This window comes from Pseudoliparis swirei, chromosome 23, assembly GCF_029220125.1.
Source record: "Pseudoliparis swirei isolate HS2019 ecotype Mariana Trench chromosome 23, NWPU_hadal_v1, whole genome shotgun sequence".
NCBI lineage: Eukaryota > Metazoa > Chordata > Actinopteri > Perciformes > Liparidae > Pseudoliparis > Pseudoliparis swirei.
Genome location: NC_079410.1, coordinates 10,256,293 through 10,283,627, shown reverse-complemented (window position 1 = coordinate 10,283,627; position 27,335 = coordinate 10,256,293). Strand labels below are relative to the sequence as shown.

Sequence of the window (27,335 nt, the reverse complement as noted above, 5' to 3'; positions counted from 1 at the left end):
TATTAGTATTTAGTATTTAGTATTTAGTATTGTTATTGTGTTTTGTGTTTTATTTTTATCTTTTATTTGTGGGACTAATAAAGGATTATCTTATCTTAGAATGACTTTTGAAAATCAATATATCTCCTCAATAATCAATGATTTCCTTCATTTTAATAACTTCTCCTGGAAAGGATTCATGTGTCGTTACGATGTGACCGTGGCCTCTTCTCAAGGTGTGAGGAGAGGATATAAGTCCAGGAATCCTGCTCTCACTGCCACCTCAGACAACACATTGCGAAAGCTTCCTTCCCTTAAAGATAAACAGAACACGTGACACTTGATGTTCACTCTACCTTTCCATACCTCATGAATCACATCGGAAATATAACTGTGCCCTGTGTGTCCTGAAGGTGGTGCTGCTCATCCAGATCCCAGATGTGGATGGCCTCCCTAATATCAGCAGGCTCAGAGAATGTGAATATTTAATGTTTACTGTAGTTTAAGTTGTGGCGGAAGCACCACTGTCTAGTCGATGGATTCCTTCACCACTCAGCTCGATCAACCAGGATCTGTACTCATAAACCAGATCGTACAGGTGGTATCGGCGATAAGAGGAACGTCTTACCCCAGCGGGGTGCAACACCCCCCTCGGCCCGCTAGGGGGCAGCATGTTCAAGCAAATATTCTCAGAATTAACCGGACGGGTTTCGGGTCTCCTGGCTCGCAGTAGTACGGTGCTCCTGCTGCTGGATCTGATCCAGGGGTTGTGTCCGCAGATTTAGCTTTTAAGTTGTTGTTGCTTTTTTATTTTTTTATTTTATGACATCAATCTAAAAAATGATATATTTTGTATTTGAGCGGTGGCACCTGCTGGTCACGTGTCTCGGAGCCGTTATTAAAGAGGGGCCGGGGGACGTCAGAGCTGATGGCGGATGGGGGGATCCGCGTCTCCGGCGCTGCAACGCCATGACGCAATTCACACTCCGCTGCTGCAACCCCATAAACGGCGCATCGCCAGAGACCCGACGATGGGACGCTTCTCCGGGTGTCAACATCGTTTAAATGGTGAAGAGAAGGGGGTGTGGCGCTGACTATCACCCATCCACCACCATAACACACGCCCAGAGCTCGTGCGTTTGTGGCGTGAAAAAAAAAGAAGAAGAAGAAGAAGAAAAAAAAAAAGAAAGAAGCCGAGCAGGGGGGGGGGGGGGGGGGTCTGATCAGTGTCCTCTGGTCCGGACTCGCGCTGGTTGCACAGGCCAGCCAGCCGTCCCTCCGCAGGCTCCCGACTGCTCACGAGACGCGCTCCACGCAGGGGTCCTCATCCTCATCGCATCACGCAGATTCAAAGCCTGGATGCAGAGCGAGCCAGTGGCCTGCACACGAAAATGCGATAACTATACGGTAAGATTAAAGGTGCGTTTTGCCCTTTTTTTTTTACCCCCTCGATTCCCCCGGTTTGTTTTGAGAATCAGCTGTGAAGACCTTGGGTGTATAAATGACGGCTGCAGCCATAAACCAGCGCAGTCTGTGAGGAGGACAAAGGGGCGGATGGAGCCACAGGAGCCGCAGCTTTAAAAGATTCTTAGTGGTAATAAATAGAAAAACATGAGCAGCAACCACACGAGATGAAGCCGTCAGGCTGCCACAGTGTGGCCCGGTGTGCTGTTAGAGCACATGTCTGTGTTTGTGTCAGATGTCAATTCCTCAGGGGTTGGATGACGTTGTCTATCACAGCTGTGGGGACTCTGTAGTGAATGCTGTGTAGGTAGGCGGCTGACGGATCTGGCTCATTATGGTAGCCTGCTGTGAAGCGTAGAGTCTTCCTTCAGGAGCTATACGCAACCCTCTCCTCTCGGCCCGCCTTCCAGTAGCAGGCCACAGCATCACAGACACACCAGACATCATCCATCAGCCCAGACTTGTATCGGTGTGTCACCTTATTACGCCAAATCCCCTTTTATTCCCAGGGATTGACCACCGAATGGCCTCGACAACGCTGCTTAGCCTTCGGATCATTTAGAGGGAATTTCTGCTCAGTGCCCTCTATAGCGAACTGGTTCCCGAAGGAGTTGTAATGTGGCTTTTATTACAGGTGTGTAAATAAATATGTTCGACTTCATTATGCAGAAGTCATTTTAAGATGTTCCTCTTATCGCCTTCAACTCGTATGTCCCACTCACGTCTGAAGTTGGGACTGTTTCATGCAAGACACAAGTCCACAGCATTAGCTAACATCTGTTGGTAATTCACAGTGAAACAAGTGTGGTTTGAAAACAGCTGTGTGTTAACCATGAAACAAATGTTTCTGTCTCTGTTTTTCTAGGCATGTTAGCACCATGAATGCAGGTTGTGCTGCAAGAGGAGATTGAATGCCTCTAAAATCTCAAGGTGAGTCTCCTCTCCTGGTCTGACCGTGTGTGTGGGTGTGTGAATGTATGTGTGTGTGTGTGTGTGTGTGTGAGGTGGTGCTGGAATTGATCCAAGGCCTTGAACAGGAGCTCCCTGCCTCTCTTTCTTACCGCACCCTTCTTCATTATGACTTACTCAACCCCAGAGCTCATTCACATCTTTAAATATGCCCTGGACTCTGTCTTAATGTCTGAGTACAAAGATGTACGTCTGCAAAGATTTAAAAATGCTTTTCGGACTTGAGTTTTTTTCTTCTATTCCGATATTTCCCACACTGAGGTGTGTTGGTCGATAAAGGGGAATGTGTCAGTAAGTCGAAAGGAAATACTTTTTCTGAGGCTTAATTACACAAACTGCTGTGAGGGGTAAACGCAAACAGTGGCAGCTATAATAGTTTAGCTTGAGGGCGTCTGAATCAGCGCCCGTCCCTGACATTCCCTCTTTGGGGGTTTGAACAAGTGCACCTCAACAGCAATCAATAAATCAAATGCTATGACAAACAGAAAAAATCAGAAACAAGGGACACAAGTGTGGTCAGAGTCAGACAGTCAAGCAAAGGGATTGTATGGAGGCAAAGGGCACCCTCAGTAGAAGATCGGGAAATAAGAACAATGGGTGACTAATGTTGGGGATATGTTCGAGAGGAAGGTACAAGAGGAAGCCCCTGAAGCTCGCTGTGTATCAGATGTCTTCAATAGTAATCAAAGGGCTGATTCCTCCTCCTCAGGTGGGATGTCCACTGACACAAAACAGAGCCAGATAAAAGACTTCATGTGTGAACTCTGAGAGGTACCCTGGAGGATGAATTAGACTAAAGAATGGGGTAGATGCCTTCCTGTTTCGAGACGTGACGTTGAGAACATACAACGTGTTCATCTGCCTCACTTATCGAGAGCAGATCATGACTTGTCATGTCTAAATGTTGCACCTTCCGCCAAAAAAAAATCCTTGTTTGTGTAAACATTCCTGGCAATAAACCTGTTTCTGATTCTGATTCTGATGACACGATAAGACGACAGGCAGAGCCAGACGTTAGCAAAGTAGTGAGGAGACGTAGCACTGAGAGGAGGTACCCCAGAGCCAAAGGTATGATGACACATCTTTTTATATACCTTTGGTCCGGATCCGTTTTTCTTAGTTTGGTTTGTCCTCGGGCTCAATTCCATTCTAATTCTACAACATTTTGTGATGTTTCAGCACATTTAGAACTGCTCTCCGAATTTTGTGGCAATAGTTGTTGGGAAGGCTAATCCTGTTCCAACCTCACAGCGCCTCAATGCACAAAGCATGATTCATAAATAAATGGCGGTTGTGGTGTGGAAAGACTCGACCTGCACAGTGCCGGGTTGAGTTGGACCACCTGCACGCCAGATGGTATCGCATCAGAGCTAGAGATACATCGTGACTAATATCAGCCGGACACTGACTCAAAAAGCAGCATCAGGCATCGGTGACTTTGGACCAATCTGATATCGGATACCACAATAAATTACACATTTTGTACATTATATATATATATATATATATAATGTTTTTATTTGTTACACTTTCTTTCACAAAGTTAGGGGAGACCTTTTAAGTCAAGCCTGATGTGACCTTCCGCATAAAGGAAGTATACCAGTCATTTCTACACAGTGAGGCATACAGCTTATAAACACTGGTATTGGATCGGTACTCGCTATCGATCAATACCCAAAGCACTTATGGCTGTTCACATACTTTTGGCCACGTGTGGTTTGGTTTGAGGTGAAAATGCCAACATGATCAGCAAAAGCCGAATGATGGTAGACGTGATACTGAGGCTGCAAGAAGCCTGACGTTGCTTATGGATTTGTGTGCACGGTAACTGTCGCACTATTTTGACATGAAAGGACACACACACACACACACACACACACACATGCACAAATGCATTGACACATGTTGTTTCCAATGCTCCATAACCACACAGTCGGTGTTAAAAAGATAAGGCCACTGGGGCTCGCCACTGTAACAAGCGGCCACGAAGGTCACAGCTAATGGGTTCTGATGCTGCCATGGCTGTGTGTGTGTGTGTGTTTGTGTGTTTGTTTGTATGTGTGCAGCTTTTGACCAGGATATGAATTCAATAAAGGCACACTGATGAAATCACATGGTCGACTCAACAGCTGAGCTATATGAGAAGCAAAGATTTACTGCAGCTGGAAAAAGAATTGTTTCTGTTGTAGATACATCGGTTTGTTCTGAGTGAGAGAGAGAGAGAGAGAAAGGGAGAGAGAGAGAGAGAGATCATTCTTGCCAAACAGGAAGTTAACGTTAAATAGAAAGGAGGAAGTCTTTGTAAAAAACTATTTTATTCTGAAATGCAGAAGAGCTCCATTGTTGTACAAAAACTGTCAAATTCACCGTAGAGAGTTGATACATCGATATCTACATCAACTCAATGATTAACGATCCGATATCATCTGTGCAAAGGGAACACGTTGACACATATAATCAACTTTCAGATATGCCTTTAAATTCCCACGGCAAGCTTCTTCTTACACAGCCCAGTAATACAATGATGTGGTATCATAATTTAATTTAATTAACATCATGATGGAACTTCGGATTTCATCACTTACATAGTCCCCAACGAATGCATTATTTCCTACTGATTGAGTAATGTCCACTAAAAACTATAGTGCCCAGCTGTTTTTGGAAATTAGAAACTAATGGGCTTGCAGCTGAGCACCACAGTCCGGTTGTTCAGAGAGTATTGAGAGATGGACACACTGTAGTTGTTGTCTTTTCATGGGATCTTTTTAATATGACATTGTTGTGTGAACAACACTGTCTCCATCAGCATGTTTTTAACCACACAGGATTAAAATATAATCTATGAATATCCTGAGAATATGCATTTATCATACGCAGACGTATATGACCCTAGATGTATGGAAAGTATCACTGCCTCCTATGTACGTTTATTGACATCTAAAGTGTACGCTGACATGATCCTATTGCATCTTTTTCAGTTTAGTTCCCGTGAGATCCTAAACAGCCTTATCTCGAATGATCCGACAGCCGTTTGATGGTCGTTCTCCTCTTCCGATGGCGAATCCGCCTCTCACCACCAGCCCTGCTGCCTTTTGAGATTTCAGACACGGAAATGTTGCTACAGCAAAGATTACAGTTCTCCACACGCGTTGCCGCTGTGAGAAACACACCCTTTGTTGTGTCATGTAACTCCTACGCTAATTCTGCTCAGTGTCTGTGCTGATGCGTCTCTTGTGTGGCACATCACTGTCAAAACCAGGGGGGGAGGAAATGAATGTATTCGATGTTTTGAGCTGCTTTCGGCGGCCTTGAATCTTCTCATGATGTCACTCCTGATGGCAGTTCTGCTTCTGGTAGCAGGAAGCACTTGGGATAAATAAAGCATAAATGTCCATATCATTTAACAGGTTTCTTTGTGGTTACGCCACGTGAGCTTGTGACAACTTTACCCGGTGATCCATGAACACTCATCTCAAAGATAATTTTACTTTCTTCTCTCATTAGCCACAGGCTATTATCTCTCCATCCTCAATTGCACAGTCTGTGTTCGATGGCTTTCGATTACTGCACGGTATTTCCCGCACTCTCACAATTCTGAAGAACAGCGCCACTGATGTGAACATGGCCCACTCATTCCTGGTGTTCAAGCAGGATGAAACCATGAAAACACATCTCACGTTTATACACTCGCTGTTGATTTCTCTCCCTCTCCGTCTCCACCTTCCACGCCGTCCTCCCTCCATCACGCCATTCATCATGTAAAAGGCAGGATTATGACAAATAGCAAACCCTTCCGGCTGTTTGCGGGCTGTCAAGCAGCTTTTACACAGATTATAAATTGCTTCATATATTTGGATGCCTGTGTGTCTGTGTGTGTTCGGTGCCTTGCTCCACCTTTTGAGCTCTGAAGTCGGTACATCGATATTCGATGGAAATCCACTAATTATCGAAGCAAAGCGTTAAAACACGAAACAAGTGCATTTATGCTGCTCACAGCGGAGAGGAGTCAGCAGCTGATGATGTTAGGGGAAAGGGTATTGATATTGACAACCAGAATTAAACAATTAGAGGTTATTAATTGACCGGGCGTTCCCCGGACAGCGACATGATGAACAAACACACTTTCTCTGTGTCTTCCACTCGCTTCAAAAAGGTAGATCGAAGCTTCTTGCATTCTCTTTGGTGCTTTGGTTTGCCGCCTACGCATCACACACACACACACACACACACACACACACACACACACACACACACACATTGAAGATTTGAACAAACACTCCACACTCTCCGAGGAGACCAGGTTTATACAGTGAGGAGGAGCTGCCTTGACAAACAAAAGGATGCGGGGATAAGTGCGGAAACAAGATGAAAGCTCCGCTGTTGGCATGGCAACCACCAGATGATCTGCACCGCAAGGTTTGATGTTTGACGTGTTGACGGTGGATTCTGGGTTAGAGAGACCGAGACGTGAAGGAAACCGGTTTGATCCAGCGGAGCCGCGTGAGTGCTCTTCATCTCGCCGGCTGTTGTTTTATCGTTGTTTTCCTTCTCCGTTCGTTCCGAGCCTCGTAGGCGCGGCGCTCACCATCAAACCCCTGCTCAGTGTTGCCTCTGATGCTGCTCGTGATGCTGTCAGTCGATGTGCTCAGACCCTGGAGCAGCGCTCTGTGTGTGCACAGTTCACATGATCGTGTTCATGTGTGCACTTGGAGGTTTGAGGTCTGTTGAAAATCTATTGTTCTAACAGGCATATTGACACAGCAACAGTGTTCTCCACGGTCTATGTCATGATGGAGATCAAAGACAGGCTGTTTGTTTATATATATTATATATATATATATTATATATATACACTGTATTTATATATTATATATATATATATAGGAAATTATTATGCATTAATGTTATAAACAGAACATCTATTTTAAGCCAGAATAGAACATTCACTGGCAACAGTTCACTGGTTCCAGTTTCTCAAATGTTTTTGTGAGTTAAACGAATATACCTGGGAAATTGTGATGATTTTAGAGTACACTGGCTTGTGTGCGGCAGATACTGTTATGGAAAGAGTCCGGCTCAAAGCTTCGTGCTTGCTTCACTTTGTCATCTTCTCCTGGAAAGTCAGTCATCTCCGTTGTGGCTCTGTACTTTCTTTACGGTTCTTTTCTCCATGCTTGTCTCTTTATTCCTCCATCCCTCTGTCATCCAGAGAGAGCTTTAAGTTACCAGCCAGATGTCATGGGACTAACCCCTCGATTAAAAAGGGCCTTGGATTATGTGTTAATGAACCTGTAATCCGTGTTTCACTCTTCTTTCTCAAGTGCCCCCGGACTATTTTCCTGTCTTTTTCAGAAGATGTGAACGGCCAGTAAAACTCCTATTGTCGTTCCCCCCTGCATTCCTTCATAACAGCATACGGTACATTTACAAATGAAAGTGCTGCATATGTATAACCCGGTTGCTTGTAATGACGGGGACCAGTGTTCCCTGGAGAGAGCAGTGGAGCATGAAAAAAGGCCTGTGGTGTGTTAACCTGCTCTCTCTCTCTCTCTCTCTCTCTCTCCCTTCTTGAGGTGCTCTCTGCTCATTACCTGGCTCTTCCCTCCCTTGTGTGTCCCTTTTTGTTTTCACATACAGGCAGCTGCACACTGACATGTGACTAAGGCGCTCATTAATGTGTGTGTGTGTGTGTGTCTCTAGGCTCTTAGTGACAATCGACCGCTCCATCAGCCTCTCTCTTTCTCTCTCCGTGTTCATATTGACTCGCTCTGGCTCACCCGATCCATCTCCCCGCTGTCACCCAGTCTTTTAATGCCTCGCCGGCCTGTTTCTGACGTGACTCGCTCTCCATTTCCCCTCCTGCCACATTTCTCACTCAGTCGTCTGCTCAGTATGCTCCGAACGTCGGCCTTCGTGTCTTTTTCCTCATTTTACTTTTCTGTCTGATCTTCCTTCTGTGGCAACATGGCGCTCCGACTTAACATCCGTCAGCAGAGGTCGTGTCACTCTGTCCTTGACACCCGCCGACGCATCCAATCACAGCAGCACCCTGTTACTCAAAGAGAGTTCTTCAGTCGTGGTGTTTACAGTGAGCAGGAACCCAACAGAAACGCCCACGAAACATATTTCAATGAACAGCCCACATCGCTCTCGTCATTGCAAAGAACTGGATGTGTTATTTCCATCAAAGGCTTGAATATATATTTTTTTAAAGCCAAGAAACTCACCACCTGCTGAAGTAACGGTTGAGTCATTTGTATTGATCCATGACTTACAATAGACGCCATGCATACAGATATATTGCAGTTATTTTGTGAGAAAAAGTCTTAAAGATAAACATCACAGATTTTGCACATCGATGTCTGTCCACTGGTGTTCGGGATTAGTTCATACATTGGGGGGAAAGTTGTCTGAAGCCTTTCGCGGCTCCAGAGGAGGCTGTGTGGTGTCTGATGAATATCCTCAACTGGTGTCATTTGAGTCCGCTTCGGTTTGAAAAGGAAAAAAATAAACGTCTGGAGTGGAGTTCAAAAGAAATAAGTGATCTATGTTGCTCCTCATCGCTGCTTGAGGCTATACATCAGCTGCTTGTTGCCTTGACACACCCAACATTTAAAACAACCTGTTTTATTGTCGGTAATGTCGGCACCAGACTTAGCCATGGAAGAATAACAGAGATGCAAGTGCTGCTTCTGCATTGTATTTCTTTTGTTTTAGTTTTTACACCGTCAGTGAGACTATGAGAGGAGTTCAATGCTACATTGAGCGGGACTCTTTTAATGCACCTTGAACTTATTTGGATGTTTTTGTATTTAGATAACTCTCATTTAGTCTCCCATTTCTTCTCTTTCTTAACCTGTGATTCACACAGTAGGAAGTAGTCTGACTGTTAGACTGTATCCATAATCAATAGACATGATCTACTGATCGTAGAGACGTAACGAGCAACCATTGGCGCCACAAAATGCAACCAAGGACTCAAACATCCACCCATCCATTGTCATCCGCTTCGTCCGGGGTCGGGTCGCCGGTGCAGCAGACCCAGCAGGCTGACCCAGACTTCCCTCTCACCAGCTCATTCTGGGTGATCCCGAGGCGTTCCCAGGCCAGCGTGTCCTGGGTTTCCTCCCAGTTCGACGTGCCTGTAAAACCTCTCAAGGGTCCAGGAGGCGTCCGAATCAGATGCCCGAACCACATCAGCCGATTCCTTTCTACGTGAAGGAGTAGCGAAGAACTAAAAGAAACAAACAAAATCACTGTCGCAGCTACAAACATCATATTTCAAAACTGTTAAACCTGAACAGGATTATATTGGTTTTAGATACCAAACATTTTCTTTGTTACAAACTGCTGTAAAGTTGGGCATTTTAACAGGAGGGTCTATGAGGATGGACTCAAGTGGCCTTTTGAAGAACCTTTTGGCACTTCCACATACTTTCAACATGCTTAACTTACAGAAAGAGTCGGCATACAAGTCAAATTTAGACAAAACACTTGTTGCACACTTCGACATACTCAGTGTTCCCATTCTTTGTGCTGATGCCTTATAACAATGTAGTTATCTAACTGTAGCCTCCTCCTTTACTGTACAGTATCAAGTATCCAGCTTCTCTTCCAACTCTCTGCCAGAAAGTGAAGCATATTTTCGAAATAAATCAAACTTTTGCTTTCAGTTCAATACACGATTGCAGATGTTCGACCTGACTTCCTGTCATTTCTCCCTGGTGTTATGTGACTTGTATAAGGACAGTGGGGCCTCAGCTCTCCCTCCACTGGCCTCCTCTGGGCTTAATATTTGTCGGGTTGTGCGACAGTCAAGAAGTATCTACACATCCATCCAATACAGAGAGAGAAGAAGGAAACCTGGTGATACTCTGTCAACAACAAAAAAAGGAAGAAAGAAAGACAGCAAAGAAGGAATTTACTGCTGCTTCTGTCACACCCAGTGTATCAGAGAGCAGGAATAATACAAGAAATTATGCTTTTTGAGTCGCAGCTGGACTGTGTTAAATCAATTAAGAGTGCTTCTTGGCTCTTCAAAAATGGAGTAAATTGGTGGCTTTTCAATGGTTCATTCGGCTGAGAGTCTCATTATGCTGAAAGCGGCACAGACTATTGACCATAAATACGTCTTTATCTCTCTTTCAGTACCCACTTTGTCCGCCCGTCCTCATCGTTTTTCCCTTCTGTGCCCAGTTATGAAGACGCATGTACAATGTATTTCGAGTTGAAGCAGGCAGGGAATACAAATTGTGTAAAAGGAAATGCATCTATTGTCAGATATCCAATATTACACAAAATAAAATGTCACGTGGAAATAGTTCACTGCACTGGGGGGGCTGGCCTTAGCTGATGAGTGGCCCTGCTTGACTTGATTAATTGAATGAGTCTTGTCTCCACGCCAGACTCCTCTCCTCATCCAGAAGCGGCTAAAACAAACAAAGGGCGTTTTAGTGGTAGTGGTGCACCGAGGAGAGGAAATAACAAAACGGTGGGTGTGTCAGCAAACATTGTGCAGGTTGCACTTCATTCAAACCTGTCATGTCCTATATGTCATCTTTGGTTCAACTCTCATATTGTCACGGTGCTATTAGAGTGGACCCAAAAGCACGACTCAGACAGGAGTAACAAAGATGAATGTCTTTAGTTGAAAACAGGCTGGGTCAAAACCAGGAGATCAGTCCAAGAAGCAAACAAGTCCAAAAAGGGGCAGGGCAGAGAATCAGAGGTCAGGGCGGGCAGGCAGGGTCAGAACAGGCAGGTCAAGGAAAATACACTAATAACGCTGGAGAACTTGGCACGAAAACACAAGACAATCTGGCAGAGGAGAGGTGCAAGTGAGGGAACCTAAGTAGACAGGGACTAATGAGGGAATGGGCAACAGGTGAGATGGGCATGAAAACCAGGTGAAGGTAATGAGGGACTAACGAGGGAGTGATCAGAGGCAGGTGAGGGGAGTTGGACTGACGAGATGGGAAGCAGGATCTGGAATGACATGATAGTTCGAGACAGGATGAAAACAACTAATAATAAAAGGAAGTTGTGGAGCTCAACTGTTACACATATAGCATATGATTTGTTGGGCTGTATACGAGTTGAATTAATACAAAGAATATGTCTTTGAAGTTGCTCCAATTAACTTTTAAATGGTTATGAAAAAGTTTCAAATGAAAGCTAATGCCTCTATCTATATGACCCACATACACACAAGACCATCAGTGAGAGGACTGTTTCTATATTGTTAATGCTTGTCATCGGGGCGGATGAAATCAGATGGAACTATTTACTGCCGGCAGCAATCAGCCCACTGCAGACGGACCCTGATCCGACTTTGTTGCCACCTTTGACCTGCAGTGGGAGCTGTGGTCACTCCTCTTCCAGCCGAGAGCCGAGCTTCTCCCAGTTTCCGTAGGGAGTCAACACCGGCACCATGCTGCTGGAGATCCATGATTGCTGGGCCTGCTGAAAGATAGGGAGGAACCGGAGAACCAGAACCAGGACTGAGCAAAGTAGACTGTTCAACCCTCATCGTAGCTTTAACTGTATTAAATGAAATAACATAGAAGAAGTAGCTATCTACAAAAAAAGGTATCTTTTTATCCCAATATAGCATAATGTAAGGCTATTTAAAAGTAACAATTATTTTCACCATCGATTAATCTGGTGATTACTGTGTAGTTATGTGATTGGTTAGTTTCTTCACCTGCAACTCTGATGAAGGTCCTTGAGGCTGCAAGCTCAAATAAAGTGTACTCTGTATGGGTGTAAGTGTGTGGATATTACCTCCTGCACCTTATTTAAGATAAAGCCGTGTGGAGCAGTTGTTGCATCGTTGCTATCAATTACGGCACCACATTTTTGTATTTAAGAAATTGGAACCAGTAAATATTCGGCAGTTTTGCCAAAATAAGAAAATATATGATCAAAGTGGTGATTCTTTTTTTCTCAAAAAAAATCATTGTCTTGCCTTTTCAGTTGTGCATGCATGTGGACATCGAGGACACAACCAGAACACACCAGCGCCTCACAGATTAAGAATATTAGGTGTATTAGTGGTATGGGATGTGCATGATTCGGTGACTTCCACAATGTTTTATTCCGTCCTTCAGGCTCTGATGATGACAGCACCCACTTCCTTCTCCATGGCTATGTCTCCCGATTCATTTGTCTCCTCCCTCCTCTCCCCTCGTCTGTGTCATCCTCCCCATTTTCTTTCTCTGTCTCTCGTTTCTTTTAAGTGAATCCCACTTCAAAGGTCTTCTGCAGCCTCTAAAGACCCCCCATGGCTCTCCATCCTTCTTCCTTTTTGTTGCTCTCTTTTCTGTCTCTCTTCTTTCTCTCCTTGTTTTTATTCGATCTGCTGTGCCCCCGAGCACAGCCAAGGCAGAAGCAACACACACACACACACACACACACACACACACACACACACAAAGCCCACTGTTGCAACGCCAACTTAAATTCTGGCCGGGAAAGTCAAACGCCCTGTTATTCCATCCCAGCAAATACAATCTCTGGGGATGCGGTGCCAACCGGAGAGAGCCCCGAGGGACGTCAGGGCTTTCTAAGAAATGCAGACAATCGTACAAGCTAACTTCTCTGTAGTTTCCCTCCTCCTTTCATAACAGGCCATTTCTCTCAACCGGGCAGAGTGACTGTGTGTGTGTGTGTGTGTGTGTCTTTCTCTGTGCTTGTTTTGCCCTGCCTCTTTGATAATGCTAACCAGGGATGATGGACTCGGTGCGATGTAGAAGAACAAATAGGCACAATAACTCAGTAACAACTTGAGGCCTCGTTCAGGGACATCACGGCATGATGGATGACTTTGCTTCCGCTGTGTTGAGACTCAACAATTAACGACTGGTTCCTGCGATCACCAGAGCCTAACAGCTGCTTTGTCGTATGATTGCGTCATGCCTATTGTGATGTGTGGGTGGGGGAAGGAATGTGTGTAATATTTATGTATTTGTTTATGCTTTTTACGATCAGAAATAATTAGGGCTGTCAATCGATTAAAAAAAATTAACTAATTAATCGCACATTTTGAAATTGCGATTAATTAATCGCGATTAATTGCGATTAATCGCAATTAGAAGTTCAAAGTTAAAAGTGTTTCCCTTCTTTTTAAAGACCAAACTTCACACAGAGCTGTGTTTTCAAAGAGGCTCCTACATATACAGTGCCAGCGAGGTATTTAATATCGTGGATGATAAATTGTTTCTTCAGTGAAACATCAGATTAGTAAAAAAAAAAGAAGTATATTGAGACCCCATTGGTCCTGTCATCTTTAACATTGAACAGCAGCAGAACCAGTGGCCTTGGTAACTGACTGACATTCACATATGTCACGTTCACCCTCTGGAGGCTGTGGGCATTTTATACATTTTACAAAATAAATTAAATTCACCCTTTAAAGTCTTTTGCATGTGACACACCCCCACGTGTTATACATCAAACATTCCAGAACAATCTCAGCTCTGAAATGAGCCTCATTGTCCTCGCGCCGTGTCCTCTGGTTGTCTGACTGACAGGCTGCTAAATGAGCCTAACCTGTGAGGTGGGAGGTCCTTTGTGATTTACTGAGTGTTCATTGGTTTTATTTCCCCCGAAATGTTGACAGACAAACGGATTGACCAATCACGGTGAAGGTTTCGTGTGACGAGTTCTTTCCGCGCCGCGTCCCCCGACGCGTCGCCCTCCGTTCCTCTGTGTATCAGAGGGGGAGACGGGAGGAAGGAGCAGGAGGAAACCCGACTGATTCATCCACGAGTTAAACTGATTTATGATCCTTATTTTCGCGGAGAAATTATTGTTTTAAAAACGGAAACAGTGTCAAACCGTACTGCCGCGGTTTAAAAAATAAAAATAAAAATTTAAAATTAAAAAAACTTGCGTTAATTGCGTTAAAATATTTTAGTGCGTTAACGCGGCCAAATTAATCGCATAGATTAACGCGTTAACGCTGACAGCCCTAGAAATAATGCAATGCGTGACAGTTATGGCCTGAGTAAAAGATTACATTTAAGGACTAAATGAAGGACACAAGAAATTAAATGAGCAGTATCAGAACTCAGAAGCAGTACTGAATGGAAAAGCCCTGAAAAACACTACCAGTTCTATTCATAGCATCGATTGGCTGACAACATTTGCATTCGCCACTCGGAGAAGCCGCTTTCCTTTTGTTTTCTCCAACCTCGTCTTCTCCACCTCAGCCTTTAGCCGGCTGCAGTCTGCCTCCCGTGGAGGGGGGAGTTAAATACAGCTGACATGCTGGAGGCCTATCTCCTCCAGGCTCATGTGTTCTGAAGTAAAACATGAATCATGTTGCCATAGTTGAGTGAGTGAGTGGGCTGCTGGTGTGAGAGAGAGAGGCCAGGCCTGAGAGCAACCGGGGCTGTCAGCTAAAGCCTTGCATAATGAGTGCTAATGGATCGGGGAGCACGGACATATACCTGTCCAGGCTCCTCACATTAGGACCACCAGAGAGCTGCAGGGCTGGTCTCTTCTATTCTACGTATTGTATTTGTGCGTCTGTGTGCATGGAGAGTGTGTAGTGGGAATCTCTGAAGTTATTCAATCATATTGCTGATTTGCACTGCAATTTGTCAACTTGCTTCATAGCAATGTTTTCGTGCTTCTTAACATGAACTGCTTCTGTCTCGGTGTCTGTCGCAGGCTGTGAGCCTTGTGCCGGGTGGTGATGAGCAGTCAGGGCAGCAGCAGCAGGGGAAGAGGCCAGCATGCGGACACTCCTCCCCCTCGCCACGCCCCTGGACCCAAGCTGCAGGTGCAGCGCTCCCTCTCGCGCGACACCATCACCATCCACTTCTCTGCTCTGGGGAAGGAGGACGACGACGAGGAGCTCTACGGCGTACCTCTTGGATCTCCTGGGGCCGAATCTGAGCGCGATGGTGCGGGGGGACTTCACGGTCCCGAAGCTTCAAGGGCTGATGACCGGTCTGTCGCCGCGGACTTGGAGGCAAAGGAGGAGCTGCTGTTTGAATCTGCTGGTGGTGAGACCTCCTCTGGAGCTGCTGGGCTCCCTGTTTCATCCAACACCTCGTCTGTGCGGCCCTCAGACCCACACACGCCTTCTCCCGCCATGACTATTATCCCCAGCTCCACGCAGCCCCAACTGAGCTCCACCCCTCCTGCCAGCTCCTCCTGGCCCTCTGAACGACCCTCAGCCAATCCGCCGTGCGCCTCCCCTTGCAAGTCTACAGCGCTGTCCTCTTCCAAGCCTTTCCTCAGCCTGGTGAGGTCCTTGTCCAATGACGTCGAGTCTCGAGAAGCCACGCCTGCTCCCGCAACTGTTGCGCCGTCGCACGCACGGCACCGTCACTTAATGAAATCTTTTGTTAAGTCTCTTTCCACGGACACTTCGAAGGCTGACCACCAGGAAGGGCCTCTTCACCACTTTCTCCATCACCCGCCTCATCATCAACAACAGCAGCAGGCGCAGCCATCCCAGCGGCCTCCACCTCGCAACATGCAGCTGCTTAAACAGTTCTCCCAGCCCCGCTTGTGCTCCAGCCCCGTCACTGTCACAAAAGTAGGCGGAGACTCCAAAACAGCGCCCTCTTCCCCCATCATGTCCCCAGATGGCAGGTCTTTCTTCAAGGTCCAAGAGGTGGAGGCCAGGATAGAGGATACCAAGCGACGGCTGTCCGAGGTGATGTCAGACCCCCTGCAGCTTTTTAGTAAGATGATGGGGGATGAGTCTGGCGTGGGAGCTGTTGCCGCTCATCGTGCCAAATCGCTGTCCTCCAGTGCATCCGAGCTCAGTGGAGGGACAGCGGTAAATGAACACACAGAAGGTAACAACTACAGCATCAAGGAGGAAGAAGGGGCAGAAGAGGAAGAAACTCCCACGGGGAAAGGCCCCGACTCTGTTTTTTTCTCCTTCCCGTCACTGGCACCGGCCCCAACCCAAGCCTCCTCATTCACTTTCCCCAAATCCCCGTCCCTCACCCTGGGCCGCTGCTCCATGTCGGCCCTGGTAGCTCGACAGGAAGACGAGGACTTCTGCGAACTGTACAGTGAAGACTTTGAGTTATGTACCGATACAGAAACACCAGACGGTGACGGTGCCACGTCCCGGCAGCCCCATACTGGCAGCACTGGGCTGTGTAGTGAACTTGACTCAGAGGAGGAGGATGAGGAGAAAGAGGAGGAGGAGGAGTCTGTGCCAGTGACTGGCCTCATCTTCCTGACACAGTTGGTCTACTGGTATATAGTCCTTCCAGTGCCACCATATCTATGTGCGGTGGTGCACGGGATAGTAGCTGGGTTCATGTTGGCCTTGCTGGTCCTCTGGCTGTCCTCTCCTCGACGCTCCTCATCCGTGACGACAAGAGGGAAGCAAAGTATAAAGCCCTGGAATGTGGCCCAGCTGGACATCAAAGAACCGGGAACCTTCAAGGTGAGACAAAGCGCCGCATAGTTTGGACCTGTCGGGACATGACTTCAAAATGTGAACTCCTCAAAGGCCAGGGCTATTATAGCAGGTGTCCTTGATCCACTGGCTCTATGACTCCTATTAAAATCTTTGAAACAGTTTAGCTCAACATCTTCCTTTTTTTAATGTCACGGGGCTATTAGAGTGGACCCAAAAGCACGACTCCGGAGACAGCACTGGAAATAATTATCTTTACTTGGAACGTAATTCAGAACAGAACACTACGAAATATCTTGACTCAAGTAACACGTAAGGGCTTGGGCTGGGAACACAAGACAATCTGGCAGAGGACAAGTGCAAGTGAGGGAACCTAAGTAGACAGGAACTAATGAGGGAATGGGCAACAGGTGAGATGGGCATGAAGACCAGGTGACGGTAATGAGGGACTAACGAGGGAGTGATCAGAGGCAGGTAAAGGAAGTTGGACTGACTAGATGGGAAGCAGGATCTGGAATGACATGATAGTTTGTGAGAGAGGATGAAAACAACTAATAAAAAAAGGAAGGTGTGGAGCTAAACTGTTACAGTCTTGCTCTGCTGTGACATAGTAATTGCATATTTAAGATGCATTCTTTGCGCATATGTACAGGAGAGTCACCGATTTTAAAGCAAAGTTGTATAAAACACCTTGTTCTATATGGCGTCAAGATAAGAGTCCAGATAACCCATATTAGATGTATGCTGCAGTCACATGGAGCGATAGGCCGCACACAGCATATCAGTTTCTTGGAGAAGAGCAAAAAAGGTAAAATGAGTCTCAGGCCGGCAGAGAATACAGGGCAGCGGTACATAGCCATGCAGGACTAGAATAATTACATCAAATAAAATACTTATGACCATATCAACATGTTGTAAATGTGTGTTTGCCCTCCAGAGGATGTTGTCCGTCTATGTTAATGCAGCATGAGTCTTATAGATTCATCTGTGGGATATTGGCCGATACCGTGCCGTGAGAATTAAATCCACAGAATCTCAAACTTCTGTCTTCGTTCACTATCAAGCATAAACTAAATTGTTGGAGGCAGGATTTCTGTCCTAATGAGCTTTTCCTTTGTATATTTACACTACATTCACTTTCTGCACTAGCCAAGCATTGACATTTCTCCTGTTGTTTCAATTAAATTGGCTTTGCTCCCAGAGCCTCCTCTGGGACTGATAAGGAGGGAGGTTGGAGGAGAATTAAAGTCTGCAGAGCCTCATGGGGGCCAGCAGCAACATATTGAGGTTATATCACATCTTTTCTCCAGTGATGGCTACAGTTCTGCTTTGAACCAACCATTTGAATGAGAACAGCCACTGTGTTTGTCTCCAGTTAACCTCACTCAGTGCTGCAGATACAGAAATGTTTCGTAGTTTGAGGGAGTTATGTAAGCATGTGTACTTGTGTGTGTGAGTGTGCGCTAGTGGGTACCAAGCTGTTGCACAGGAGAGCCTGATAGCTCGAAGGCACAGCTGTTCCAAAGAGCTCTGCAGAACATGACACACACATTTGAATGATGGACCCCAGAGCACACAAGTGCAGGCCGACAGCATCGTTCTCTTCCTCCGAGGATCAACAATGAGACAGTGTTTCAGATGCCCCACTTTGTCTTATTTTGTTTCGTGTGAACTGTGTGGTACCGCACCTCTGAGGGAGGGTTTGTTTTGAAATATACTGCTGTGTGATTTGATTAAGATTCTAGAAAAGTACTGCAAGGGTTGATGTTTATTAAAAGTTGGCCGGACAAACTCCAGCCTCAAAATACATTAAGATATTAGGTCATCATTACAGAGTTCAATACAAACAGCCTTGTTTTATTTCCCTTCAGCAGGTCAAAGGATGCTTTCTTCTGTCATCCCTCAGACAACATATGCACAACAAACATTTGACAAAAGACATTTGAATCTTCTGTGTTTGGCTCGGAGTCTGATGTGTGTGTCTGAGTCACTGTCAACTAACACTCCTCCCCTCTCCCCCCACCTTCAATCTCTCAGGGCTGGATGAATGAGATCCACAGTTACGACCCCGAGATGTACCACGCCACCCTGACCCACTCCGTTTACGTCCGGCTAGAGGGCTCCGTCCTGCGTCTGTCCAAGCCCAACCGGAACATTTCCCGCCGCGCCACACACAACGAGCCTAAACCCGACGTCACCTACATCAGCCAGAAGATCTATGACCTGACAGACAGCAAGGTGTGCTGGTTGTGGGTGTACGTGGTGGCGACTGAGAAATACAAATGCAAGCAAGAAGCAGTGTGTGTGTAAAGAAAGATATGAACGTGTTAAGTGTGTGTGTGCCTCCGCTGGCTCCTCTGTTCAGTGACAAAGCTACTCAATTTCAGTGTCACACAGTGTGTGTAAACATACACTGAATATCACAGGTCGCTGACCCTGTACACACACGATTGCGTCTTATGTGGTCGTGTGCTGACTGCTTGTTTTGTACTGCTGATGGCAGGGCGGTAAGAAGACAGTTCTCCTATCGTGGAGCAAAGGAGTCATTACGGCTCCGCTTCTCCTGGAACTGAATGGCTCCCGAAAGTCTCATTTCGCCATCATTATTGTGAATGTTAAGTGTGTCTCGAATGTTACCTGCAATTATAGAGGCTGGATTTCTTTTAACAGTGTCCCCAAACATGCATTTGTCTGCTCATAGTAAATGTCGTATTGATTTACCCATTGTTTACCCTCCACCCATACCATAACACCACATGGCTACACCCAAGGGGGTGTAGCCATGTGGTGTAAACATTCTAAGCATTTGTTTTTCCTTGAACAAATACATGTGCAATTAAAACATACTGTACAGCACTGACACATGCTAGTTATGATGCTAGCTGCTTCCATCAGTAACAAAACAAAGGACATGCTGGTCAAAGAGAAATTGAGCTTTATTAATTCGAGCCATTTGCATTTGTAAAGTTTCACGCCCCAGCAGCTGCCACCCTGGGGCAGGTCTGCCACATATGTTCATATGTGCTCTATGTTTTGTTTAGTTTTTTCCTCATTTCAATGTGGGCATTCTACGGACCCCAAAAACAACGACAAAACACAGGTGTTTGATTGTCTGAACTCCATCTATATGCCCCGCATAGATCAACCTGGTGCCTCAAAGCCTGGCTAGGAAGAGAGTGTGGAACAAAAAGTACCCCATTTGCATTGAGCTGGCCAAGCAGGAGGACTTCATGTCTAAGGCCCAGGGAGAGAAGCTCGAAGCTGGCGATGAGAAATTAACGGGGCTGTGTGAGAAGCTGGAACGAACGGACAAATGCGAGAAAGTTGAGGCATCAGGATCAGCGGAGGAACCCAAAAGGCTATTCTCTGCAGGGGGGGATCTGACAATCTACTTGTTCGGGAGGACGGGTCGGGAGAAGGAAGAGTGGTTCCGGAGATTTCTTCTGGCGTCCCGAACAATATCAGAGGGGAAAAGTGGAAGTCTGCCCGGCATCTGCAAGAGTGGTGAGTTTGACACTGAGCTATGTACAGTATCGCACACCAAGACGCAAACAGCCACGCACAGTGGATGAGTTTATCGGTCTAAAGCGACATTTCCACATACGGTATTTATGCCATCAGATCTGTGCATAAGCCTCGGCTTAGGGACTGACAATCCCCTCAACTAGCCAACAGATGAGTGTGAATGGGTCAGCAGGATTACATGCACAGAGAAGCTGCATATTACAGCATTGGTCTCCACTGTGGGATATAAGCCTGTAAGGATAAGGCCCAATTCAAAGGGGAACACTCGCAGTGTGTAGGTCTATAAAAGACAGAACAGGGGGAACAGGATTACTGGTAAGATGATTCAAATATGAAGCCTGTTTTGTGGATATACACAGCAATTATGTTGAAAATGACTATTTAATTGCTAATATGAGTGAGAAAAAAGATGCAGTGTCATCTGTGAAAAGCGTGCTGAGTGTTGCAGAAGTGAACGGTAAAAATAGCTGCGCACTATCCAAGGACCCGGGCATTCATTATGCATGTGGAATATGATGCATTGATTTGTTTCACGGAAAACGTTGGTCGTGCATAATTGTATAACATCAACCTCCCCGTACTCATCACATCCTCCCCCCCCCCCCCCCCCACCCACACCCACACACTTCCAGCCTTCTTGCCGTCCCGCAGCCGCAGCAGCAGCACCCAATCTGGCGGAGGCCTGGAGGCTGACAGCAGGAGCAGCAGGAGCAGCAGCCGGGGAAGCCTGGAGGAGCTGTGTCAGTCTCGCCACAGAGAGACCTCCTCTGCTCCCTCGTGTGGGATGAAGCAGAAGATGCTGTTGGACTATAATGTCTACATGGCCAAATATATCAACCCCCAGGCAACACAGAGAAGCCCAACTGCCACTGACAGCCCTGGTCCACAAAGCCCCGAGAGCAGCCCCAAAACTACAAAAAAGGTGGGAGGCAGACGGACACAAGGCTGGAGAGAAATAAACAACCAGCCTTATTAGTCTTCTGGGAATCCTGGTCATGAAACTTGGTCATGGATCATTTGCAAATAGTAGTAATTGTCGATGTGTTAATGATATAAATAGCACTTAACCTTTCCCTGAAAGGTACCCTTTGACCGCTAGTAGTGCTATAGAGCCCCGTTTAGTTTGTCTCACTATCCTGCTGCTTTAACAGTTGATGGTGGGAGCATGCAGAAGTAAACCTCTTGTGTTCACACCTGATCTGTATCCAGGTACATTATCTGGATTGTGACATAAAATCTTTGGTATCTGGCACGTCTCAGGTCGAGGAAGGCAATGCCGTGGACGGGCCTCATCTTGCAAGGGAAGACACACTGTAGAGCTACAACTACGACTTCTTTTGCCGGACTTGTTTTATTTACCACGCAACTTTCTGGTCAATTTTTTTCTGAAGAATGGGTTCACGCTGCAATAGATTGCATGAACATACTTTTTTGTTTCTATTTTAGAGTAAATATCGTGAAATTGTGGCGGGGAGCTCATATGGACCAAGCCTGTGTATTGTGGCCCACCAACAGGCTGTAATGTGTGACCTTCAGGTACGCAGGACTTCAGAGGAGCCTGCGGAGCCCGAGGCCTGGGTCAACGCTTTTGTGGGAAGGATATTCTGGGACTTCCTGGGAGAGAAATACTGGGCCGATGTCGTCTCCAAAAAGATCCAGATGAAGCTCAGTAAGATCAGGGTGGGTTCATCGACTATCAGAAACATGTTGGTCCAATGTGATCAGTTCAAGAGACAATGTTGTGTCTCTGATGGTTGTATATTTCATGTCAGTATTTTGTAAAACATGTTTTTGAACTGTCTTCTGTGTTTCAGCTGCCGTATGTTATGAATGAGCTGACTCTGACAGAGCTAGACATGGGCTTCTCCATTCCTAAGATCCTCCATGCCTCCCAACCCTCCGTGGACCACCAAGGTAGGAACAGAATGCCTTCCACACAGCGGTGGTCTGCTTCATGTTCTTATTCGCGGGCCATCAATCTTCTTCTTCTGCCTCTGCTGTCCTCCATCTTTCATCATAACCCAGGCGGTTCATCAGTTCCCCATCTTGCTTTTGCGACAGAATAGTGAGACATGCTCTCGTTTTTCTTTTCCCCCTCAATCTATCAATCTGCTTCACCTCCGTCTCCTACCGTGCCTCCATCTTTCCTCAGCGTTGCTCCTCTTCCCTCTGGATTGAGGCGGTTCTCCTTCCATCCAACCCTCTCTCCTCTGGAGTCGAGCGCATCTGCGTGCCTCGCTCTGTTAACCCACCGTAATTAAACTTCACGTCTTGGGTCCCCCTCATCCATTACTGAGACACTGACTCACCCCGCCCACCTGCCTTGAACCCCAGCAAAGGGATTGGCTGGAAATACAGAGACAATACAGAGATGAATATTAATTCCTACCGAGGTGGCAGGATCGGGGAGAAAATGAGAAAAGAGGAGCTTAAGAAGGGGAAAAGAAAAGATGATGGAGTCGACTCTTAATCACGAGTGTGCGTTAGCAGAGGAGCAGAACAAAAGAGGACGATATGTATGTAATGCATAGATTGTAATGTGTCAATTTGAAATGATCAGGGTTTGTGCAAAGATGGTTTGTTCTAATTTGATCTTTTATGTAAAGATATAAAAGCGTTATAAAAATGTTTCCCCATTCAGTCATGGTTCATTCTCTTGTCAGCCACATTTCCACGGCTGAGTCTGCAATGCTCATTAATGTGTCTGAACCTAAACACCCACAGAAATACACTCACAAGGCACAATCAGTTGATCCCGGCACATAATTAGTCCCTCAGAAGTGCTGCGCTGTAACCCTGCATGAACACAACAGGATGCACTTGCTTGGATAGTAACATTGCTGATTTCATATTCTGTTCATACTTCTTTTCTCTTGTGATGATGATAAGAAAGAGAGTGAGTGAGTGCTTCCTGACTCCTTAATGTAGAGAGGACATGATTTGATCGACAGTGTTTTCTCTTTGACACTGCTGCCACACTCGTAAAGGATCAATGGGGACAATAAAGAGGCGGAAGGAGCGAGTCAGAGGATTAATAAACGACACTTATCAGATATAGACGTTAGGACTCATTGATCAAACAGCGGGGGGGATTTACTCTAAGTTGTTCTCCCTTAAACAGGAAGTAGCCTGATACAGGAAGCCAATAAGGAGGCACCGCTGCCCCAGCGCTGACCTTTTCCTGGCTCCTCTGCAGGAGACCTCACAGCAATTAGACACCAAGGAGGAGGCTCATGTTTATTCACACAAATAGTATTTTAAGTTATTCACTTTTTATGCGGCTGTGTGGTATTGTTGGGGATGTAAAGTGATTTTAATATGGAAACATAATATGTCTGTGTGCCACGATGTGTCCAGGTCTGTGGTTTGATCTGGAGGTCTCCTACACGGGCTCCTTCCTCATGACACTGCAGACCAAGATGAACCTGGCCCGCCTGGGGAAGGAGGGCGAGGGTCTCGGGGACCATGGGAAGGAGGGGTGAGGCTTTCAATCCCATTTAGTCGTGAAACTGATTTAAAAATATCTTACAGAGTTGTTGTTTGTGTTTGTTTTTGTCATTGTCTTATAATACATTCTCAGGCCAAACTAGGATGATTGAAGGATTAGGTTTGTTTGCGAACAGTTGTGAGTTGGGCGTTAATTGAGTCGATTTGCATTCATTAGTTGTCAGATCTGTTTTTTCATCATTCTCTACCATGTTTCTGTTGGACCTCTTTTGCTTCCTTCTCTTGATATATACAAATCCTCTCCCTGGACACATATCTTTGTGGATTTGTCCAATGGCTGGTGAGTTTGGGAGTATTTGCCCATATATCTTGATTACAGTTTCCTTTCTTGAGCGAATCATTTGAGATTAAGTTCCTGCAATTAAAATCAGTCGGGATGCATTAAAAAGGACTTCATTTGAACTGAATAGGCCTGTCCAAAGTCAATACAGCCTCTGAGTGTGTGTGTGTGTGTGTGTGACACAGGCTCAGGCCACGGACATACTGTCTGGCAGACAGCGATGAGGAGTCGTCTAGTGCCGGTTCATCGGATGAGGAGGACCCCCCTGAACTCCTCAGTGACAAAGCCCTCCTCCCTGGCGCCGAGGGGTGAGCCAATGTCTCGTTACCACAACATTAGCACCGATCAGAAAATGAGCAGAAACAGATTTACACTGATGTGTTGAAGCAGACTGTTCTGGCCTTTCAGTCCGCCCACCCACTCAGTACCACACGTTGGAAAGCTTGCTGCTGATTCAACGTAGCGCCCGGTCTCTCCCCTCCGTCGTGGGCGCTGAGTAGCAAAAGATGCTGTTTTGAATAAATAATGAACCTGACTCACTCCTCCTCCTCCTCCTCTGTTCCCATCCTCTGCTCACGTAGCTACATGGGAGGCCACAGGCCCAGCAAGATCATGCGCTTTGTGGACAAGATAGCCAAGTCGAAATACTTCCAGAAAGCCACCGAGACGGAGTTTATCAAGAAGAAGATGGAGGAGGTGTCCAACACGCCCCTGCTGCTCACGGTGGAGGTGCAAGAGCTGCGAGGGACACTGGCTGTCAACATCCCATCTCCCCCCACCGACAGGATATGGTACGTTCACTTCCAGGGAGGAGTGCATCGGAGACTCAGCACCCTCTGTTGGGCAATTACAGACTTGCATTCAAAGAAAGAGAATTATTGAATTCCTATTAAACTAAATATATTTTATATTTACAATGATGGCAGCGAGGTGTGTATTTTATATTTAAGATGTGCAATGTCACATCCTTAACACACACGGTGTGTGCGTGATAAGCTTAATTCTAATTATCATAATGATTTCCTTCATCTGCAGTGGTTTCCAACCTGCAAATTGGAATCCATGAAGGAGGACGAAGGTCAATCTCAGGAGTTACCAGATTAGTCAAATAATCAGAAAGAAAACATACATTTCTGTTACACAAAATTAAAGATGTATTTTTTACTGATTCTTTTTCCTATTCTTTCTTGTGAATAATGGATACTGTCACCTCTCTAAAATCCTTCTAATTAACTAACCCTTGATCATGCTTAATGATCATTGGTCAGAAATAGACTGCATTTATTGGGAACCACTGATCTACAGCATCATCCTGATCTTAATTTGTGTCACACATTTCCTCAATGTATTGAATTTAGTTTGAATAATCCAAAAATGCCCGCCTTCATGTTGCCTGTCTGAGAATGCAGACTGCAATTCAATTGAGTGATATAAGTTTTCGACATGAATGCTCCCTCTTGGCTGACAGGTATGGTTTCCGGAGTCCGCCTCACCTAGAGCTGAAAGCACGACCTAAACTCGGCGAGAGGGAGGTCACTTTAGTTCACGTGACAGACTGGATTGAGAAGAAACTGGATCAGGAATTCCAGGTAAATCCTAAGAAAAAGATGCAAACACTTAGTCATGAATATAATTACGTTACATTGTTTATTTAGTTAGTCAGTAATGTCAAACACCTCAGCTGCCTGGCAGAGAGGCTGAACGTTCACTCAAGGGCAAAGACAACGTGCTAAATTGTTGAGGGTGACAATTTATACGAGGGGACTTTGGGATTAATTTATGGCGGGCCACCTACATGCACTTCAAAGCAGTGTGTCGCTGGCTTTCCCTCCTTTTTATTTATATATAACCAAAGTAATGATACGCCTGCTTCTAGATAACTGCCCTGAGGTACACCTGCAAGCTGCTATCCCTGGATGGTCTACCACACATCTACATTTATCCCTGCCAGACTCCTCTGGGGGTTATTATTATGTCCCACCCCCCTCAACCATTCCTCCAGTAAAATACAGTGCTGCAGCGCTCACTGTTGTCATTTGTGAGCGAGTGTATTCATCTGGCTTTCAACAAATGACGAACTTCGTCCTCAATGGTTTCCAGACATAACTATGCAGAGTTGGATCCATGTGTGGCAATATATTTCCGGTCTTTTATTGTAAGCAGATATCCTCTAATGCAGTGGCGGGCCGTGCATTTTCTATCTAGGCCTTCAATGCCGTCTTACTACAGCTGAACAACCTAATGTAAGATATTAGTTCACCAGTGTCAAAAGGGGGCTTTATTGTGAAGGAGCAGACGGAAAAGATAAAGTTGTCGTTTTGTGTTATTAAGTAACGTAAAACCCTCAGTTACACTGAGAATTCAGAGAATGCATGTATATGTATATTTTGAGTCGACGTATGTGTGTATTTAATAAATACACACACATACATCGATATAAATATGATGAAGATGAAAGTTCCTGTTTATCCAAACACATGACACAATTAATGAGTATTTTCAATATGTCCCTCTTGTTCTTCACCTGTTCATTGTGCAGCTGCCGCCGCTTGTTCGTTGATCTGTAGATCCGCTCCGTGTCCCCAAACGTTTTCAAAGCACCGTTTTGCTTGTGTGCCCGAGCCACTTTTGGTGTCTCGTTGCTGCCTCGGTTAGACAACTCAAGTTTGCAAAGCCAGTGTGGCTCCCAACACCAAATCGATTGCAACAGGCATCCCCAGCAGTCCAGAGCGAGCTGGAGCCTGTGAGCCATCGGTAGCGCCGTAGTTGGAACTTTGAAAGGCGAACGAACCTCTTTCCCACCTGTGACGGGCTTTGTAGCGTTGGCGTCGGTCTTAAAGTTCGTTGAGAATGGCCTTATAATTATATCCTCGACCAAATCGATATCTTCTCCTCCTTCCGCCATTGGGGTTGAACAAACAGCTTAGTAGTACGCGAATTATTTCGTTTATCAAATTCAGTTTCCTAGTTCTGAGGTTCTGCATATACCTGACCATAGGACCCGCCTCTCAATATTGGTAATCCAATCAAAAGACGTGCAGCACTCCGCCTGCTAGCTGGCTCCTGTGCCGGTTCCGGGGCCTTCTAGAAGGCCTACAGGAGCCAACTCTAAAGCTGATTGGTTGACACAAAATGTTCATTCCCATTCACTTTAAGCTACCAATGTTGATCCTGAAGGCCTAAGGGCAGATGTTAGCCCCCTGGCAACACACGATG

The 27,335-nt window shown here is 45.8% G+C and overlaps 1 protein-coding gene across 2 annotated transcripts in view; it reads left to right on the top strand.

The window, feature by feature from the left end:
• Positions 1–1,224: 1,224 nt before the first annotated feature.
• tex2 (testis expressed 2) overlaps positions 1,225–27,335 on the top strand; it is a 28,277-nt gene continuing 2,166 nt past the window's right edge. Inside the window, exons 1-12 of one of the 2 annotated variants that reach the window (XM_056407586.1) lie at positions 1,225–1,386; positions 2,309–2,373; positions 15,088–16,834; positions 18,845–19,045; positions 19,948–20,311; positions 20,965–21,254; positions 21,869–22,012; positions 22,147–22,246; positions 23,690–23,810; positions 24,311–24,427; positions 24,701–24,910; positions 25,588–25,708. In XM_056407586.1, coding sequence (XP_056263561.1) covers positions 15,113–16,834; positions 18,845–19,045; positions 19,948–20,311; positions 20,965–21,254; positions 21,869–22,012; positions 22,147–22,246; positions 23,690–23,810; positions 24,311–24,427; positions 24,701–24,910; positions 25,588–25,708 — 3,390 coding nt within the window. In that variant the 5' untranslated portion in view covers positions 1,225–1,386; positions 2,309–2,373; positions 15,088–15,112. Of the gene's footprint in view, positions 1,399–2,308; positions 2,374–15,087; positions 16,835–18,844; positions 19,046–19,947; positions 20,312–20,964; positions 21,255–21,868; positions 22,013–22,146; positions 22,247–23,689; positions 23,811–24,310; positions 24,428–24,700; positions 24,911–25,587; positions 25,709–27,335 lie in introns of both variants that reach the window. The other variant, XM_056407587.1, reaches the window with a different exon arrangement.